The sequence below is a fragment of the Aquarana catesbeiana genome, linkage group LG01, assembly GCF_042186555.1.
Source record: "Aquarana catesbeiana isolate 2022-GZ linkage group LG01, ASM4218655v1, whole genome shotgun sequence".
Lineage (NCBI taxonomy): Eukaryota > Metazoa > Chordata > Amphibia > Anura > Ranidae > Aquarana > Aquarana catesbeiana.
Genome location: NC_133324.1, coordinates 973,163,590 through 973,182,943, shown reverse-complemented (window position 1 = coordinate 973,182,943; position 19,354 = coordinate 973,163,590). Strand labels below are relative to the sequence as shown.

General features: G+C 43.1%; 1 protein-coding gene across 2 annotated transcripts in view; it reads left to right on the top strand.

The window, feature by feature from the left end:
* Nucleotides 1-19,354, top strand: part of LOC141123342 (cytosolic phospholipase A2 gamma-like) — a 230,560-nt gene that overhangs the window by 119,132 nt on the left and 92,074 nt on the right. For both annotated transcript variants that reach the window (XM_073612048.1, XM_073612049.1), the window contains exon 7: nucleotides 6,921-7,029. In XM_073612048.1, coding sequence (XP_073468149.1) covers nucleotides 6,921-7,029 — 109 coding nt within the window. The remainder of the gene's footprint in view (nucleotides 1-6,920; nucleotides 7,030-19,354) is intronic.

Here is a 19,354-nt window from a genome sequence, read left to right as displayed (position 1 = left end):
CGAGTATAACAACCGATGCGGCTAAAAGCTGCTCAGCTGTTATACCAGAGGAGCGGGAGGGAACCCCCCCTCCCGCCGCCTCCTGCCACTCTTATAGGGTCTCCTGTTCGATCGGGAGGCCCGGTGACCAACCGGCTGCCTCCAGTGGCTGGGGGTGGGCTGGAACGAAGCCATGGGCGGCTTCGTTCCAGCCTCCTAATCATAAATACGGAAGCGACGTCACTTCCTGTTTACTCGGCTGCCAATAGCGCCGGTTTTAAAAAGATACACAGTATTCAGAATCGCCGTTTTCAGTGATCTGAATACTTTGAAGTGCAAAGGAGGGATTGGGGGTCTTTTAGACCCCCGATCCCTCCATAAAGAGTACCTGTCACCACCTATTACTGTCACAAGGGATGTTTACATTCCTTGTGACAGCAATAAAAGTCATCAAAACTTTTTTTTTCTTTAAACACAATTTATAATTATAAATGTAATCCTGCGGGTATAATTGAGAAAAAGGTGCCACTACTCAAAATACCGCCACTGCGCCTCTGGATAGATACAGAGTGGAAGCTGTGGAAGCTGCCACTTAAAAGGATAAAATATAAAAGCTGAATTTTAACTACTGGTCAATCTGGGATAATGACACAAAGTCAAAATAGCGGCGCTAAATGTTTGTGCACAAGGAGTATTAAATCCCCTAAAGTGACTCACAATTTAGAAATGAGAATATAACTGACGTGCTAAAATATAATAAATGCTAAAGCACTAAATTGACAAATAGCACTAAACACCCTGTGACAAGTGAAGTGATATGATGTAGCTAGTGAAGCTACAAAAAAAAAAAAAAAATTTTTCCAAAATATAAAAAATAAAGTCCATAAAATATTGAAGAGGATCTATAGTCGATGTGAAGATCTCTTAATCCATTCACCACACCAATGTGTCTGTGATTCCACTCCCCTAAAGAAACGCACTCACCGAATTCCAATGTCTACATTCTCATGTTAGGCTAAAGCGCATTTAAACCACATGGATAGGGTTTTAGAGCAAGCATCCGAACTCCATCCGTGCGTCTCATATAATCTCCACATGTGAATAAAAAAGTGTACCAAATAGTGTAATACCGTAAACAAAGCTTTAATGAAAACACTAAACAGCCTCCAAGATTTAAACTCACATGGAACAAGTTAAAAGACAGCAAAAGTGACTAAGGTAAGCCTTTCAAAGCCTCCAGAGCAGTGGATAAAACGGCCGCGCCGGACCCAAGGTGTGCAGGCATAAGGTTGAATCTCACCCCTCCCTTGGTCCTGGATCTAAACCTGCTCGTCAACTTTAGCATTTATTGCATTTTAGCACATGTCAGTTATATTTTCATTTGTAAATTGTCACATGTCACTTTAGGGAACTTAATACTCCTTGTGCACAAACATTTAGTCAAAACATTTTGACTTTTATATAATTGATAAATATATAATTAAATAAAATAAATAAGAAAAAAAAGAAAACGCATACGGAAGTCGTGCCCGCATATGTAAACGTGTTCAAATAAAACATGTGAGGTATTGCCACGATCGTCAGAGCGAGAGCAATAATTCTAGCACTAGACCTCCTCTGTAACCTGGTAACCTTAAAAAAAATTTAAAGCGTCGCCTATGGAAATTCTTAGGTACCGTAGTTTGTCGCCATTCCACAAGTGCGTGCAATTATAAAGTGTGACATGTTTGGTATCTATTTACTCGGTGTAACATCATCTTTCACATTATACAAAAAAATTGGGGTAACTTTACTGTTTGGATTTTTTCAAATTCATGAAAGTGTCCCTTTTCCCAAAAATTTGTGTTTAAAACACCGCTGCACAAATACCGTGTGATATAAAATATTGCAACTATCTCCATTTTATTCTCTAGATTCACTGCTAAAAAATATATATAATGTTTGGGGGTTCTAAGTAATTTTCTAGCAAAAAATATGGATTTTAACTTGTAAACACCACATTTCAAAAATAGGCTTAGTCATGAAAGGGTTAAAGTGTAGCTCCAGCCAAAAAATCTATTTTAAGCTTTTTGGAAAACATAGGGAAGGGTTATCACCCCTGTGACATTTGTTTTGCTGTCTGTGCACCTCTTCAGAAGATTTCACCTCACTTTCTGTCCCAATGACAAATGTTTTTTGAAAATTTGGGGTTTTTTGTGAAACAAGAATTGGTGATAAAGCATCAGTGGAAAGGAGAAAAGTTTTTCCCATATTAACTCTTACAGGAATTTCCCTTCCTAGGGGTAGATTTGTAATTACACACCCCTGTTAAACAGGGCCTGAAAAATTGGGCCCTAGGCACTGGTGCTGGTGCCACAACACTGCAACCCCTCACAAATGCTCTAGTTGAGCATAGCAACGAACCATTCTTGCAAAATATTGCATCAAAAATTGTAATTACATGCCCCTGTTTAACAGCCACTGGTGGCGGCGCCCAGAACCAAAAATATTCTTACAAGCTATCAGCATGATCATTGAGGAGGAAGAGGATAGTCACGCAGCATAACAGGATAGTCACTCAGCATCAGCATAGGCAGTCTTGAAGGGATCTGACATTTAGAAAAAAATTATTCGCTTACATCAGCATCAGGTGCTTGGTAGCTGGTGGTGATCCAAGACTGATTCATTTTTATGAATGTCAGTCGATTGACCGAGTCGTTGGACAGGCGCACCCTGTGATCGGTTACAAAGCCTCCAGCAGCACTGAATGTGCGTTCCGAAAGAACGCTGGATGCAGGACAGACCAGTAGCTCAATTGCATACTGTGCAAGCTCTGGCCAGTGATCCATCCTCAAGACCCAGTAACCCAGAGGATTTTCGGTGGGAAAGGTGTCCAAGTCTGATCTTGCCCCTAGGTATTCCTGCACCATGTAAAACAGACGCTGGCGATTGTTGCTGGAACCGATCATACCTTGGGGCTGCGGACTAAAAAATTGTCTGAACGCATCGGTCAGACGGCCACCTTCTCCACTGCGCCTTCTTTGACTGACCGAAACCTCAGCAACACGTTGTCCAGGAACAGGAGTTTGTAACCTCCCAGTCTCTGGGAACGCATTGCATAGACCTTTCTGCAAGGCCTCCCGAAGATGTTTCATCCTCTGCTCCCTCTGCGATGGCAAGATAAGGTCTGCAACATTACCCTTGTAACGTGGATCAAGGAGGGTTGCCAGCAAGTAACGATCCCTCTCCTTGATACCACGAATACGAGGATCCTTCTGCAGGCTTTGCGGGATCAGGGAGGCCATGCAGCGTAGGTTTGCTGAGGCATTCAGTCCGGAGTCCTCTGGGTCACTAAGGACGGCATGATCCGCAGCCACCTCCTCCCAGCCACGTACAAGTCTATGGGTTTCTTGGGACTGTAAATGATCCATTGAAGACTGCTGCTGATGCTGAGTGCCAGGCTCCCTCTCCATGCTCACACAATCCTTCTCCTCCTCGTTCTCTTCCTGTGTGATCGGCGGGCACGCAGGAACACTATCTGGATAAAGGGGGCCTTGAGAGGTAAGGAAGTCTTTCTCTTCCTGCCTCTGTTCTGCCTCAAGTGCCCTGTCCATTATTCCACTCAGCGTGTGCTCCAAAAGGTGGACAAGGGGGACAGTGTCACTGATGCATGCACTGTCACTGCTCACCATCCTCGTGGCCTCCTCAAATGGTGACAGGACAGTGCATGCATCCCTGATCATGGCCCACTGGCATGGGGAAAAAAAAACAAGCTCCCCTGACCTGGTGGGCATGTAACAGATTAGGCGGTTCTTGGGCAGGTTAAATTCCTTTTGGAGGTCAGCCAGCCGAGCACTGGCATTATATGACCGGCGGAAATGCACACAGACCCAAGTACACCAGCTCAAGCACTGCATGGTATCCTTTGGCCTGCGTACTTGCGTAGCCCCTTGAACGCCTACGGAGCACCACTGGTTCTGAGGACAAGGCACAGGAAGAGGCCATGGAGGAAGAAGAAGAAGAGGAGAGGGTGGAGGAGAGAGGTGTTTCAGAATCACCAGTAGTAGCATTTTGGAGGCGTGGTGGCGAAACAACCTCCAACACTACTGCACCTTGTCCTGCATCCTTCCCAGCTGCCAGAAGAGTCACCCAATGCGCCGTGAAAGATAGGTAATGTCCCTGTCCATGCCTGCTGGACCATGAGTCAGCGGTAATATGCACCTTACTGCTCACCGCCCTGTCCAGCGAGGCCAAGAGATTGCCTTCCACATGCCGGTAGAGAGATGGAATCACCTTCCGTGAGAAAAAGTGGCGCTTGGGAACCTGCTACTGAGGAACCGCACATTCCACAAACACACGGGAGGGGGCAGAGTCTACCAACTGAAAAGGTAGCAGTTGAAGTGCTAGCAATTTAGCCATGCTAGCATTCAACCGCTGGGCATGTGGATGGCTGGGAGCAAACTTCTTTTAGCGGTGCAGCGGCTGGGGCAGGGAAATTTGCCTGGTACAATCTGACGTCGGTGTACCGATAGCAGATTGCCCGCAAGTACTTGGCTGTGACACACCTAATTCTACACCTTCATTCCTCTCAGTGCAGGTCTCAGAGAGGACTGAAGGTATAGTGGGGTTGGAGATCCCTGCTGATGAGGAGCAAGGAGAGGTCCTCTTTGTTCTTTGGTGTGGGTCTTTTAGGTACACTTGCCAACAAACTGCATGGCAGGTCAACATATGTCTGGTCAAGCATATGGTGCCCAAGCGGGTGATGTTTTGGCCACACGAGATACGCTTGAGACATATGTTGCAAATAGCAGCGGTGGGATCTGATGCACTCGTCTTAAAGGCCCACACCAAAGAACTTTTAGAATAATGCGTAGAGACAGCAGCGCCCTGCACATGTGGAGCTCTGTGGTGTGATGCAGTCAGTGTGCTGCCCTTAAGCTGGCCCCTGGAGGGCATCCTGCCTCGTTGGTGATGACACCACTAATAACACTGAAACTTGGAGTACACCACGAATAACACTGAACCTTGGCGTACACCACTAATAACACTGAACCTTGGGGGACACCAGTAATAACACTGAACCTTGGAGTATACCACTAATAACACTGAACCTTGGGGTACACCACTAATAACACTGAATCTTGGGGCACACCAGTAATAAAACTGAACTTTGGGGTACACCACTAATAACATTGAACCTTGGGGGACCCCACTAATAACACTGAACCTTGGAATATACCACTAATAACACTGAAACTTGGGGTACACCACTAATAACACTGAACCTTGGGGTACATCATTAATAACACTCAACCTTGGGGTACACCTCTAATAATACTGAATCTTGGTGCACACCACTAATAAAACTGAACTTTGGGGTACACCACTAATAACACTGAACCTTGGGGTACCCCAATAATAACACAGAATCTTGGGGCACACCACTAATAACATGGAACCTTGGGGTACACCACTAATAACACTGAACTTTGGGGTACACCTCTAATAACACTGAACTTTGGGGTACCCCAATAATAACACTGAATCTTGGGGCACACCACTAATGACACTGAACCTTGGAGTACACCACTAATAACACTGAACTTTGGGGTACACCACTAATAACACTGAACTTTGGGGTACCCCACTAATAACACTGAACCTAGGGGGACACCATTAATAACACTGAACCTTGGAGTACACCACTAATAACACTGAACCTTGGGGTACACCATTAATGACACTGAGCATCGGGGGAAACCACTAATAACACTGAATCTTGAGGTACACCACTAATAACATTGAACCTTGGGGTACACCACTACTTGTGGAACCTTGGGGTACACCGTTAATAACACAGAACCTTGGGGTACACTACTAATAACACTGAACCTTGGGGTACACCACTAATAACACTGAACCTTGGGGTATACCTCTAATAACACTGAATCTTGGGGCACACCACTAATAAAACTGAACTTTGGGGTACACCACTAATAACACTGAACTTTGGGGTACACCTCTGTGACAGACCTAGCTGGGACAGAGGCTTTTGGAGGGGACTGAATGCTAGCCTCTTCCCTACCAATTATGGGCCCTGGCATTTGGGGGAATAGTGCTCTTTGGGGGCTTGAGGTGGCGTTACTTTAGATTTGGGTCCATGTCCCCAAGACACACAGACTCCGGGGACCCTGGATATGCCATATTAGAAATAGTGACTGATTCATACTGTTGAGACACATACTGTGAGGAGATGCTGATGTCAATTCCAGCCACCTGTCTCTGTCTGTTGTCTTCTATAATGTAAATGAGTCTAGTGTGGCTTCTCTTTCAGCCATTGTTGTCTGGGCTAATTAACCCTGCAATTGTATGAAGGAGTCCTGTATTTATACTAATGTGTGAAGCTCGGTGACCACAAGTCTGTCCTAAAGGTCATGTCTCTGAGTCGCCTAGTCTGGGTAAATGACTAGATAATTAGCTCATGTTAATTAGGTTTCTGGTGAGAGACTGTATTTTCATCCTGCGGTATATATTTGTGTGAGTTCTCAAAATAAAAGTCCTTCCTGTCTTGAACCTCAACACAGAGCTTCGTCTCGTACTTGGGGGGAGAATTATTTGTATGGGTTTCTTGTTCAACTGATTGGAGTGTTCGGTAGCTGCCTTTGTGTTCGAGTATGGAATGTCCTAAACGACTTTAACCCCTTTCATACTTGGGGTGTTGTTACAACCTCTAATAACACTGAACTTTGGGGTACCCCAATAATAACACTGAATCTTGGTGCACACCACTAATAACACTGAACTTGGGGCACACCACTAATAACACTGAACCTTGGGGTACCCCAATAATAACACTGAACTTTGGGGTACCCCAATAATAACACTGAACTTTGGGGTACCCCAATAATAACACTGAACTTTGGGGTACATACACTGGTAATGTTTATCTCTTTCATCTCCAGATCAATGAAGGAAAGCTGTCCAGTCACAAGGAAATGTGTGAGACCGGTGAAGACCCTTATCCCATCTACTCTGCAGTGAGAAAGCATAAAATACATAAAAGGAAAGCAGGTGATTTTACTAGAGCGGCATTCCTAAAGGAGAGTTTCACCTAAAAGTGAAAGCTATGTTTGTTTGCACCCACCCCCCTTCTGCTGCCCCATTTATTACATTGCATCGTTGTGCGGCGATCTACAAAACATCCATGCTCTGTGTGTATGGATGCAAGCAGTGCGGCTCAAGATTGAGCCCACAGGCGGTACCCCATAGAAAGAGGCTTCCCATGGGGTACCACCAAGAAGAGGTAGGAGCTGAAAGCACTGGCAGGGAACCCCAAAAGAGAAGGTTTGGGCCGCACTGTGTGCAAAATGATTACAGGGCAGATTAGCATGTTTAGCACTACCCCACTACCAGGCATCAAGCATTTTTCACAATTTCTTCAGACACAAGGAACAGTCTTTGAGCTTGCTTTTTGTTGTTTTATTAAGGGTAATATCTTGGATGGGAATAGGAATTAAGGGATGCCCAACTTGATAGTGAGAAAACCAGGGACAGCATCCTCCCTATGTATTAACACAATACATCACTGTACCTCCAGATCCTCTGACATGCTTACTAGGAGTGTCAGAGAGTGTCCACACTGCTCAGGTGAAATTGGTAGTCAATAGGGATGAGCCAGATGTTTGAGTCAAACTAATTTTAGATTTGTCATGTATCAAATTGGAAATCACCTGTTCTATCCACAGCTGTTTCATTGGTGGAAGAGGGGGGGGGCATCCATTGGCGTGCAATCAATTTAGGCACAATATACAATAGTCATGTCACAGCTATAAGTACACCTTAAGTACACCTCTGTGACTAGTGCTTCTAGTAAGCAGTAGTGAACAAGCACGCTGGGTTTGCATGAAAAGCATCTACCTATCATCCTGCTGTATTCTGTTCATGTTTGGCATATGTGAATAAAGGATTTTACTGCATTCAAGCTCCCGGTGCTGTGCCGCCAAATTTCTTCTATATCTGGAATTTGGCGGTAGTAAGCCAGGGCCTGCACCCATACTGGATGGTTGACCACTAGAGATGAGCCAAACACCCCCCCCCCCCCCGGTTTGGTTTGCAGCAGAACATGCGAACAGGCAAAAAATTTGTTCGAAAAAGGCGAACACAGTTAAAGTCTATGGGACACGAACATGTAAAATCAAAAGTGCTCATTTTAAAGGCTTATATGCAAGTTATTGTCATAAAAAAGTGTTTGGGGACCCGGGTCCTGCCCCAGGGGACATGAATCAATGCAAAAAAAAGTTTTAAAAACGGACGTTTTTTCAGGAGCAGTGATTTTAATGATGCTTAAAGTGAAACAATAAAAGTGACATATTCCTTTAAATTTCTTACCTGGGGGTGATTATAGTATGCCTGTAAAGTGGCGCATGTTTCCCATGTTTAGAACAAAATGACATTTCTAAAGGAAAAAAAGTAATTTAAAACTACTCAGGGCTATAATGAATTATCAGTCGCGGCAATACAGATAAAATAAGTAATTGAAAAAAACAGCATGGCATCCCCCCAGCCCATTACCAGTCCCTTGGGTCTGGTATGAATATTAAGGGGAACCCCGAACCAAAATTTAAAAAAAAAATTGCGTGGGGGTCCCCTCAAATTCCATACCAGGCCCTTTAGGTCTGGTATGGATATTAAGGGGAACCCCGGCCAAAATTAAAAATAAAAATGGCGTGGGGTCCCCCTCAAAATCTATACCAGACCGATTTTAAGGGGAACCCCACGCCAAATTAAAAAAAAATGGTGTGGGGTCCCCCCAAAAATCCATACCAGACCCTTATCCGAGCACGCAACCTGGCAGGCCACAGGAAAAGAGGGGGGGATGAGAGAACGCCCCCCCTCCTGAACCGTACCAGGCCACATGCCCTCAACATTGGGAGGGTGCTTTGGGGTCCCCCGCCAAAGCACCTTGTCCCCATGTTGATGAGGACCTCATCCCCACAACCTTGCCCAGTGGTTGTGGGGGTCTGCGGAGACAAGGGGACCCCCATATCCCGCCCCCCCCTGTGTGAAATGGTAAGGGTTTGTACCCCTACCATTTCACAAAAAAAGTGTTAAAAATGTTAAAAATGACAAGAGACAGTTTTTGACAATTCCTTTATTTAAAGTCTTCTTCTTTCTTCTATCTTCCTTCGGTTTCTTCCTCCATCTTCTTCTTCCTCTGGTTCTTCCTCCGATCCTCTGCTTCTTGCTCTGGTGTTCTAGTCTGGGATCTTCCTCCGCCGCGTCTCCTTCCCTCCTTCGTTCTCAGGTCGCTCCGCATCCATGATGGGAGGCTCCCGCTGTGTGACGCTTCTCGTCTTCTGACACTTCTTAAATAACGGAGGACGGGGCCACCCAGTGACCCCGCCCCCCTCTGACGCACGGGGACTTGACGGGGACTTCCCTATGGGTTTCCCCATGATGTCAGAGGGGGCAGGGTCACCTGTTACCCCCCTCTAACCAAACAGTCATCTTAAAATTCTTATCTTCCATCTCCCTGCCCTCTATTTCCCCAGAGTAACTTGATCTTCTTGCAGAACCTTTCTCACCAACTGAAATCCATAAGCTCATCAAACAACTACCCCTACACAAAGCACCTTGTCCTGACAGACTCCCTAATGAATACTACAAATGCTTCGCCGCGTTGTTAGTCCCCCATCTTTGCAACACTTATAACCAGTTCGCAAGCAGAGACAAAATCCCCAAAGAATCCCTCGACGCGTTAGTGTTCACCATTCCTAAACCAGGGAAAGCAACAGACAACCCCACCAATTACCGACCAATATCTCTCCTAAATACAGACACTAAAATTTATGCTAAACTCCTAGCACAGCGCCATGCAACTGTCATTCCACTCATCATACACCCAGACCAAGTTGGCTTTGTGCCAGGCAGGAAGGCCTCAGATGGCATTGGCCTTTACGCCGATGATGTCATTATTGCCCTGACAAATCCCAAGGGTTCCCTTCCTGCAGTCCAACACATCTTAGACTTTTTCAGTTCAATATCCCTCTACAAACTAAATCATAGTAAATCCCTTATGCTCAATCTGGGCCTAGACCATCTAACTACCCAATTTATCTCCAACAATTCTCCCTTTGTATGGGCCCCCAACTCTTTTCTACCTTACCTAGGAATCCAATTAATGTTCCCCAGCCATATTTTACTTAGGACCAATTTGGTTCTCTTTAGAATCAGCCATGATTTGATTAAATATTGCTGACACTGCAGTAGGTAAGTCCTTTGGTTCAATCGTTTCTGGGAGACCACGGATATGTATTTTATTACGTCTGCTCCTGTTCTCTTGGTCATTGAGACCATAGAATAATTGCTGTATTTGTACAGTGTGCTTGTGGAAGATCTCCTCATGCTCTGTGAGTTTTGCAACTGAGCTCTCTACAGTGTGTTCTATATGCTCTATGCGGTGGCCAATGTCTCTGTGCAGGTCAGCTCCTGCTCTGTATGATCTTTCCAGTCTGCTTATGTATGATTCAGTGTCATTTTTTGTGGGGAGAGCTTTGATATAAGCCTCCATGTCCCATCCATCCCTGCAGCTGTGAGAGGAGGGTGAGGGGCTATCAGAGTGTTGGGAGCCATGTTCTGAGCCCTGTGGGGAATGCTATGTCTGTGGGGGAGTACCTGAGAGGCAGTCTGTGCTGTGGCTGCACGTTTCGCCGCCATCTTGGAAGCAGGGGCTGCCTTGCCGTCCGGGCCGATTTTCTGCAGGAATTTGCCGATTTCTCCCGTTTTTTTGTGCTCCAGTGGGATGGGGAGCTGTGCTGGAGCCTCTCCTGTTCATTAGGCTCAGTGTGTGCCGAGGATGCCGCCAGATTGCAATGTTTAATGTGGCCTGAGCAAGGAGCTCAGAGGAAACACTTCCTACTCCTTTATCTGCCAGGCCATGCCCCAGAAGAAAAGAGGTTTAACCTTAAACTACGTAGAGGGTTCTTTACTGTAAGAGCGGAAAGGATGTGGAATTCCCTTCCACAGGCGGTGGTCTCAGCGGGGAGCATCGATAGTTTCAAGAAACTATTAGATAAGCGCCTAAACGATGCAACATACAGGGATATACAATGTAATACTGACATATAATCACACACATAGGTTGGACTTGATGGACTTGTGTCTTTTTTTAACCTCACCTACTATGTAACTATGTAATCACACCAAAGCCCCCCCCCAACATTGTTGATTTAAAAAAAAAAAAGGAAACACTGTAAATTTGTAATAAATAAATAAAATGTAAAAAAAATATTAAAATAAATAAGTAAATAAATACCCTCCCCACTCACACACACTATATATATATATATATATATATATATATATATATATATATGTAAAATATAATAATAAAAATAAATTCTAACAAATAAAATAAAAATAAAAGAGCGACTGACAGTCCATGTCTCATCAGTAACACCTATCAGTGCTGAATATTAGTGCCACTGTCACACAAAATTAAAAAAGTATCGGTAATCGGCATCGGCGAGTACTTGAAAAAAGTATCGGTACCTATACTCTGTCTTAAAAACGTAGTATTGGTGCAACCCTAGTTTGCACAGTCAGTGGTTTCACTTGTTCACCAGATGGCATTTTAAGACTAGGAATCTCTATATTAGGTCTTCTGGGAATAAAATTGGATTTTATTCAATTCCCCTACATGGGATATAATATATTTTATTCCTGGGTTAATGTTATTGTAATTATAGGGTGTACAGTTATGTTCTCTGCGGTGTTCAATATTTGAAATAAACCAGTTTGTAGTGTACTATTATCTTAATCATGTATCATTGGTTGAAGGTGTGTGATCTCATCCAGCGATCCATGTTAAGGTATTAATTATTACTTCACAAAGGATGTTTGTTTACATTTTGCACCATTTTCCATCTTCTGAAAACATATGGATTACGAAACGCAGGTATTTCTTATGATAAGGGTTACAGTAAAACGTAGACATGGTATTATTCTTATTGAGTCTTTAGAGATAGTATGATGTCTCATACGTACATACTAAAAAGTGATGTAACCTTTTATAGTCCAAAAGTCTATTTCTAAAAGTGTCCCAAAAGTAAAAACTGTTATAATGTATCTTATGAAAGTAGTGAAAAGACATAGCTTGATTTCTTTTCTTTGATTTCAAGAGCCTTGTAGGAACATACTAAAATGTTGACTTTTGTTCAACAGCTTCCGGCCCCGCCTATAGTGCAATGATGGCTGAGCCGGAACATTGCCACCCTGGGTGGACCTCCTATGATCTGTCACCCACTGTGTCCAACAGACACAGCAGAAGACAAATCAGTGACCAATCACAGCAGATCACATGACAGTTGTACACAATGAATGGTTTTCATTCATTGTGTACTATTGTGTGGATCTCTGTGATTGGTCACAATGATCATAGGGTATAGACGGGGCCAATCACAGTGCATCTGTACCTTGTGATAGCTGTAGCCAATCACAGCTTCACAATAGTACATACTAAATGAATGGAGGGCATTCATAAAAAAGGAATGCTTATAACAGTTATTATCACTGTTATTGGCACTCAAAGTGTGTAAAAAAAAAACCTGATCACCTTCCCAAGGTAGCACAGTGTAACTATGGATATTGCAAAAATATAAATAGTGCCAACCTGCAAATGATAATGGGTTGTGAAAAAAAATATGTGACAGCTGCCCCTTTAAGTGTGAGATGCACTATTAATCAAAACCATACAAAAAAGGAGGTGCCAATCCCCTTAAAGGGGTTGTAAAGGTAATTTTTTTTTTTTTTAAATAACAAACATGTTATACTTACCTTCACTGTGCAGCTCGTTCTGCACAGAGTGGCCCAGAACCTGGTCTTCTGGGGTCCCTCGGAGGCTGTTTCAGCTCCTCCCCGCAAGCATTAACCACCTTAATGCGAGCTCCCTCGCATGGTGGTTAGTGCTTGCGGGCGCGCTCCCGTGATACAGCCGGCGGCTATAGCCGCTCACTGTATCACTCGGCCCCGCCCCCCTGCGCGCCCCGTCATTGGATGTGATTGACAGCAGCGCGAGCCAATGGCTGCGCTGCTTCCAATCCATCCACTGTAGCCAATCAGCGGCCAGGGTGAGCAGAGGAATAGATGTCGGCAACGAGAAGCTGACTTTCGAGGCGTCAGGTAAGTAAAACGGGGGGGCTGGGGGCGGCGGTATTGTCAGAAGTTTTTTCACCTTAATGCATAGAATGCATTACAACCCCTTTAATATGAACTTGTGATCTGTGTTTCAAAAAACATATATGTTTATCATTGTGACATTGATTGATATCCTCAAAAAATCATATACCACTTAAATATCAAGGAGAGAAGGAGACCCCCTTGACGGGGAATGGATGGGACTTTCTGGATGCTATTCATATAATGATCATGTTTTTTTTTAAATTTAATTATAAACTGTTGTTGATCATTATGTGAATAACACCCAGAAAGTCCCATCCATTCCCCGTCCAGGGGCTCTCCTTCTTCTTCTCTTTAACATAAAGGGACGTTGGTGCTAATTGAATAATTTTGGGAATCGATCACTTCAAATTTCTTATCCTCAAATATCAACCTTATAAAGTGAAAAATGTGTAGCACAAAAATTGATGTTAAATTAACATACAGTCAGGTCCATAAATATTGGGACATCGACACAATTATAATCTTTTTGGCTCTATACACCACCACAATGGATTTGAAATGAAACAAACAAGATGTGCTTTAACTGCAGACTCTCCGCTTTAATTTGAGGGTATTTACAAATTCAAAATTCTAAATCAGGTGAACTGTGTAGGAATTACAACAGTTTGTATATGTGCCTCCCACTTTTTAAGGGACCAAAAGTAATGGGACAGATTAACAATCATCCATCAAACTTTCACTTTTTAATACCTGGTTGCAAATCCTTTGCAGTCAATTATAACCTGAAGTCTTGAACGCATAGACATCACCAGATGCTGGGTTTTATCCCTGGTGATGCTCTGCCAGTCCTCTACTGCAACTGTCTTCAGTTCCTGCTTGTTCTTTTCCCTTCAATTTTGTCTTCAGCAAGTGAAATGCATGCTCAATCGGATTCAGGTCAGGTGATTAACTTGGTCATTGCATAACATTCCACTTCTTTCCCTTAAAAAACTCTTTGGTTGCTTTCACAGTATGCTTCCGGTCATTGTCCATCTGCATTGTGAAGCGCCGTCCAAAGAGTTCTGAAGCATTTTGCTGAATATGAGCAGATAATATTGCCCGAAACACTTCAGAATTCATCCTGCTGCTTTTGTCAGCAGTCACATCATCAATAAATACAAGAGAACCAGTTCCATTGGCAGCCATACATGCCCACGCCATGACACTACCACCACCATGCTTCACTTATGAGGTGGTATGCTTTGGATCATGAGCAGTTCCTTTCCTTCTCCATACCCTTCTCTTCCCATTACTCTGGTACAAGTTGATCTTGGTCTCATCTGTCCATATGATGTTGAACTGTGAAGGCTTTTTTATGATGTTTTTGAGGCTCACCAATGGTTTACATCTTGTGGTGAACCCTCTGTATTCACTCTGGTGAAGTCTTCTCTTCATTGTTGACTTTGACACACATACACCTACCTCCTGGAGAGTGTTCTTGATCTGGCCAACTGTTGTGAAGGGTGTTTTCTTCACCAAGGAAATAATTGTTTGATCATCCACCACAGTTGTTTTCTGTGGTCTTTCGGGTCTTTTGGTGTTGCTGAGCTCACTGGTGCGTTCTTTCTTTTTAAGGATGTTCCAAACAGTTGATTTGGCCACACCTAATGTTTTTGCTATCTCTCTGATGGGTTTGTTTTGTTTTTTCAGCCTAGTAAAGCTTGTGGAAAAATGAAAAAGCAAAAAACAAAAAAACAAACACATAAACAAAAAAACAAAGCACAGGTCCTTTATATTCAGCTACAATCAGCGTGTCCTCCTCCGATAGCGAATTCTCCCATCAATGCCGCGGTTAGGCAAGAGCAATGGCGGTGTACACCAAACAACCTGACAACGTTTTGAGCACTTTTCTTATCTAGATATGCTGATTGAGCTGGTTCCGGTCTGGGCACTTTTACATGCATGAACTGTGGGATGAATTTGAGGGCCCTTTCACACAGTGCCACCTAGGGCATCAGTGTTAAAGTGGCGCTGTTTTTAGCATCGCTTTACAGTCGTTTTAGCGGTGCTATTCGGCAGCTAGCGGGGCGGTTTTAACCCCCCGCTAGCGGCCGAAAAGGGGTTAAATCCGTCCACAAAATGCAGCCGGAGCGGCGTTTTGCCGGTGGTATCGCAGTGCTGCCCTGTTGATTTCAATGGGGAGCAGCAGTGGAGGAGCGGTGGAGGAGCGGTGAGTTCACCGCTCCTTCACCGCTCCAAAAAAGCTGCTGGCAGGACTTTTTCTGATGCCCTTCCAGCGCATCACTCCAGTGTGAAAGCCCGAGGGCTTTCACACTGGAGTGAATGGAGCCGCTTTTTTCAGGCGCTATTTTTAGCGCTGTAGCGCCTGAAAAATGCTGGCAGTGTGAAAGGGGTCTTAAAGGGAATTTTAATAAAACTGTGTTGTACGATCACTCTGTCATTTTCCTTCTTGGGGTTTGCTGTTCATGCATAGAATTCGCTATTGGAGTAAGACACACGGATTGTTTAAAGAAGGAGTGAGGTTGGCTTTGTAGGCCTAAAAATTAAAAAAAGGCTTGACTGGTCCTGGTGGCCTTAAGGCTCTGGTGAGTGCATTCATAGCATCACTGGCAGTGGGGCATTATTTAGGATCACCCATTGTGAGAGTGAGAGCCCCTGTCTCGGTGAAAATTAGTGTAAAATGGACACAGGACTCTCAAAGAGGCAGTTTGAGAAGTTCCAGCAGAAGATTTGTGAGCACAGAAAACTATGCTTTAAGTCTTCTCTGGATTTTGTAAGTCTGGATTGGGACTGGAAACTTGAAGACTTCAAAGAGCATTGGGAGATATGGAGTCTTCAGTCTTGTGTCCGGGCTTTCCAGAAGTTCTGCAGGTTGTTTGTGTGTGTGTCCAGGTGCACACACTCATTATAAGGCAGATCTGAGCATAGCACAGGAGAGTTGGTGTTGGAGCAGTTGCTGCAGACAGGAAGGAGGTGTGCTACTGTTTAAAAACCCAGGCAATATCCTTGAGATGGCACTCCATGTGGGAGAGGTTCCAGGTCAGTGGATTGAGAGAGTTGGGTCAGCTGAGAGAGTCAGGGAGACCATAGCTGAGACAACTGGAAGAGAGAGTCCTGGGGACCAGAGGGGTCTGTGAGTCTTGGAGGAGTATGAAAGCTTGGAGTGTCAGGAGAACCCCTTCCTAGAGGCCAGGAGTGGGCCTGCACAGCTTTGTACTGTGACCAAGGCTGAGTGAGCCTTGAGAGCAAGGTGGCTTGGCATTTTTGTTTGTGCTGTAATTTTTGTGAGAAGAACCCCTGTGTGGGCAACCCATGCATGTATGAACTTTCTTTTTTGTTACTTTCAATAAAAGTGGGCTACCATGCCCTTAAACTGAAGTTCATGTTGGCTGTGAACTCACTGAAAATGCATCTACCACTGAGCTACACATCCCCCAATATCACACCATACAGAAGCACGGTGGATGGGATGTAGTGTATCAAGGGTTTCAATATTGCACTTTATATTGCTGAATATAAAGGGTTTGTGTTTTGTTTTTTGTTTGTTTTTTTGTTTCTTGCTTTTTCATTTTTTCACAAGTTTTATGTTGATTTGACATCAATTTTTCTTCTACACGTTTTTTCACTTTATAAGGTTGATATTTAAGTGGTATATGATTTTTTGAAACACAGATCACAAGTTCATATTAAGGGGATTTGTGCCTATAGTGTTAATATGGTAACACAATATTGATCTGGTCATCGTATGTAAAAAAAAAATAAAAATGTATTAGGCCTGAGAGATTATACTCTAAAATTGACACAGATCTTCCCTCAGGATAAAGTAATCTGATTATTGTCTTTGGGGTGATCTTCTGATGGCTATGTTGGGGCCCTTTTGAGACGCTGGCAAGCAGAAAAATACAGGTGACACGTTCATCTTAACCTATCTGAAGTCTAGTCCAGTTTTCCTTCCTTCCTTTATCATTTAAAATTAGAGAAACCCTAACATTACCATGAGGGGCCTCAAGTGGGAAGAAATTAAGTATGACTGATAGGAGAGATGAGCTTTGGAATTCACTGGTTATTGTGAGTTCCACTGTACTAGAAGAGAGAAAAGATGTGTGTAATATATGGTGACCTGCTGTATAGGTGGATGGAAAAGAAATTGTAAACTGTTGGTTAATTTAACTTGTAACAACGCACACATTGTATACAGTGCCTTGAAAAAGTATTCACACCCCTTGACATTTTCCATATTTTTTCATGTTACAACCAAAAACATAAATGTATTTTATTTGGGATTTTATGTGATAGACCAACACAAAGTGGAACATAATTGTGAAGTGGAAGAAAAATGATAAATAGTTTTCATTTTTTTTTACAAATATGTGAAAAGTGTGGGGGGCATTTGTATGGTGCTCCCCTGAGTCAATACTTTGTAGAACCCCCTTTTGCAATTACAGCTGCAAGTCTTATTGGGGATGTCTCCACCAGCTTTGCACATCTAGAGAGGACATTTTTGCCCATTCTTCTTTGCAAAATATCTCAAGCTCTGTCAGATTGGATGGAGAATGTCTGAACAGCAATTTTCAAGTCTCCACAGATTCTCAATTAGATTTAGGTCTGGACTTTGACTAGACCATTCTAACACATGAATATGCTTTGATCTAAACCATTCCATTGTAGCTCTGGCTGTATGTTTAGGGTCGTTATCCTGCTGAAAGGTGAACCTCCGCCCCAGTCTCAAGTCTTTTGCAGACTCTCTTCTAAGATTGCCCTGGATTTGGCTCCATCCATCTTCCCATCAACTGTGACCAGCTTCCCTGTCCCTGCTGAAGAAAAGCATCCCCACAACATGATGCTGCCACCACCATGTTTCACAGTGGGGATGTTGTGTTCAGGGTGATGTGCAGTATTAGTTTTCCCCCACACATAGCGTTTTGCTTTTATGCCAAAAAGTTCAATTTTGATCTCATCTGACCAGATCACCTTCTTCCACATGGCTTGCTGCAAATGGGACTTCTTATGGCTTTCTTTCAACAATTGCTTTCTTCTTGTCACTCTTCCATAAAGGGCAGATTTTTGGAGTGCTTTACTAATAGTTGTCCTGTGGACAGATTCTCCCACCTGAGCTGTGGATCTCTGAGTTACCATGGACCTCTTGGCTGCTTTTCTGATTAATGTTCTCCTTGCCAGCCTGTCAGTTTAGGTGGACGGCCGTGTCTTGGGAGATTGAACAGAGCACCGTGAGATGTTCAAAGTTTAGGATTTTCTTTTATAACCCAATCCTGCTTTATACTTCTCCACAACTTTATCCCTGACCTGTCTGGTATGTTCCTTGGCCTTCATGATGCTGTTTTTTTTACTAAGGTTCTCTAGCAAACCTCTGAGGGCTTCACAGAACAGCTGTATTTATACTGAGATTACATTACACACAGATGGACTCTATTTACTAATTAGGTGACTTATGAAGGCAATTGGATCCGCTATATTTTAGTTAGGGGTATCAGAGTAAAGGGGGCTGAACACAAATGCACGCCACGCTTTTCATATATTTATTTGTAAAGTTGAAAACCATTTACCATTTTCCTTCCACTTCACATTTATGTGCCACTTTGTGTTGGTCTATCACATAAAATCCCAATAAAATACATTTACGTTTTTTTGGTTGTAACATGAGAAAATGTGGAAAATTGGAAGTGGTATGAATACCTTTTCAAGGCACTGTACTAAAGATGGTATATGATATGTTCTTCTCAATGATGGGACATGTTTTGTGTGTGTGGTTTTACAATACATTTGATTCAAAAAAAAAAAAAAAAGAATATAGATTAGTTTTTTCTAGAGACGTTTTCCATCCTGCTCTTTCAAATGTTTTCACCACTGCAGTTGAAAACGAACGTTGATTTGACTCCACCAATCATTTAAAAAATCAGACTACAGTTTTCAATCAATTCTCCTTATGGAAAAAATATTTCATACCCTAAATAACTCAAAACATACATTTGACAAAAAATGGAATCCTTGGTTCACTCATGCAAATCAATTTATAACTTTGGATTAAGATTTTTTTTTCTGTATCTTTTATTAAATAAAAATTACAAGAAATACTTGAATTATATGCACTAAAAAGTATAACCACTGTAAACGTAAATATAATCTATTGTATGACTATCTACACTTTTATGTACCCCTATTGATATCTGTCAAACTGCTTTGTACCAGTTTTTGTACC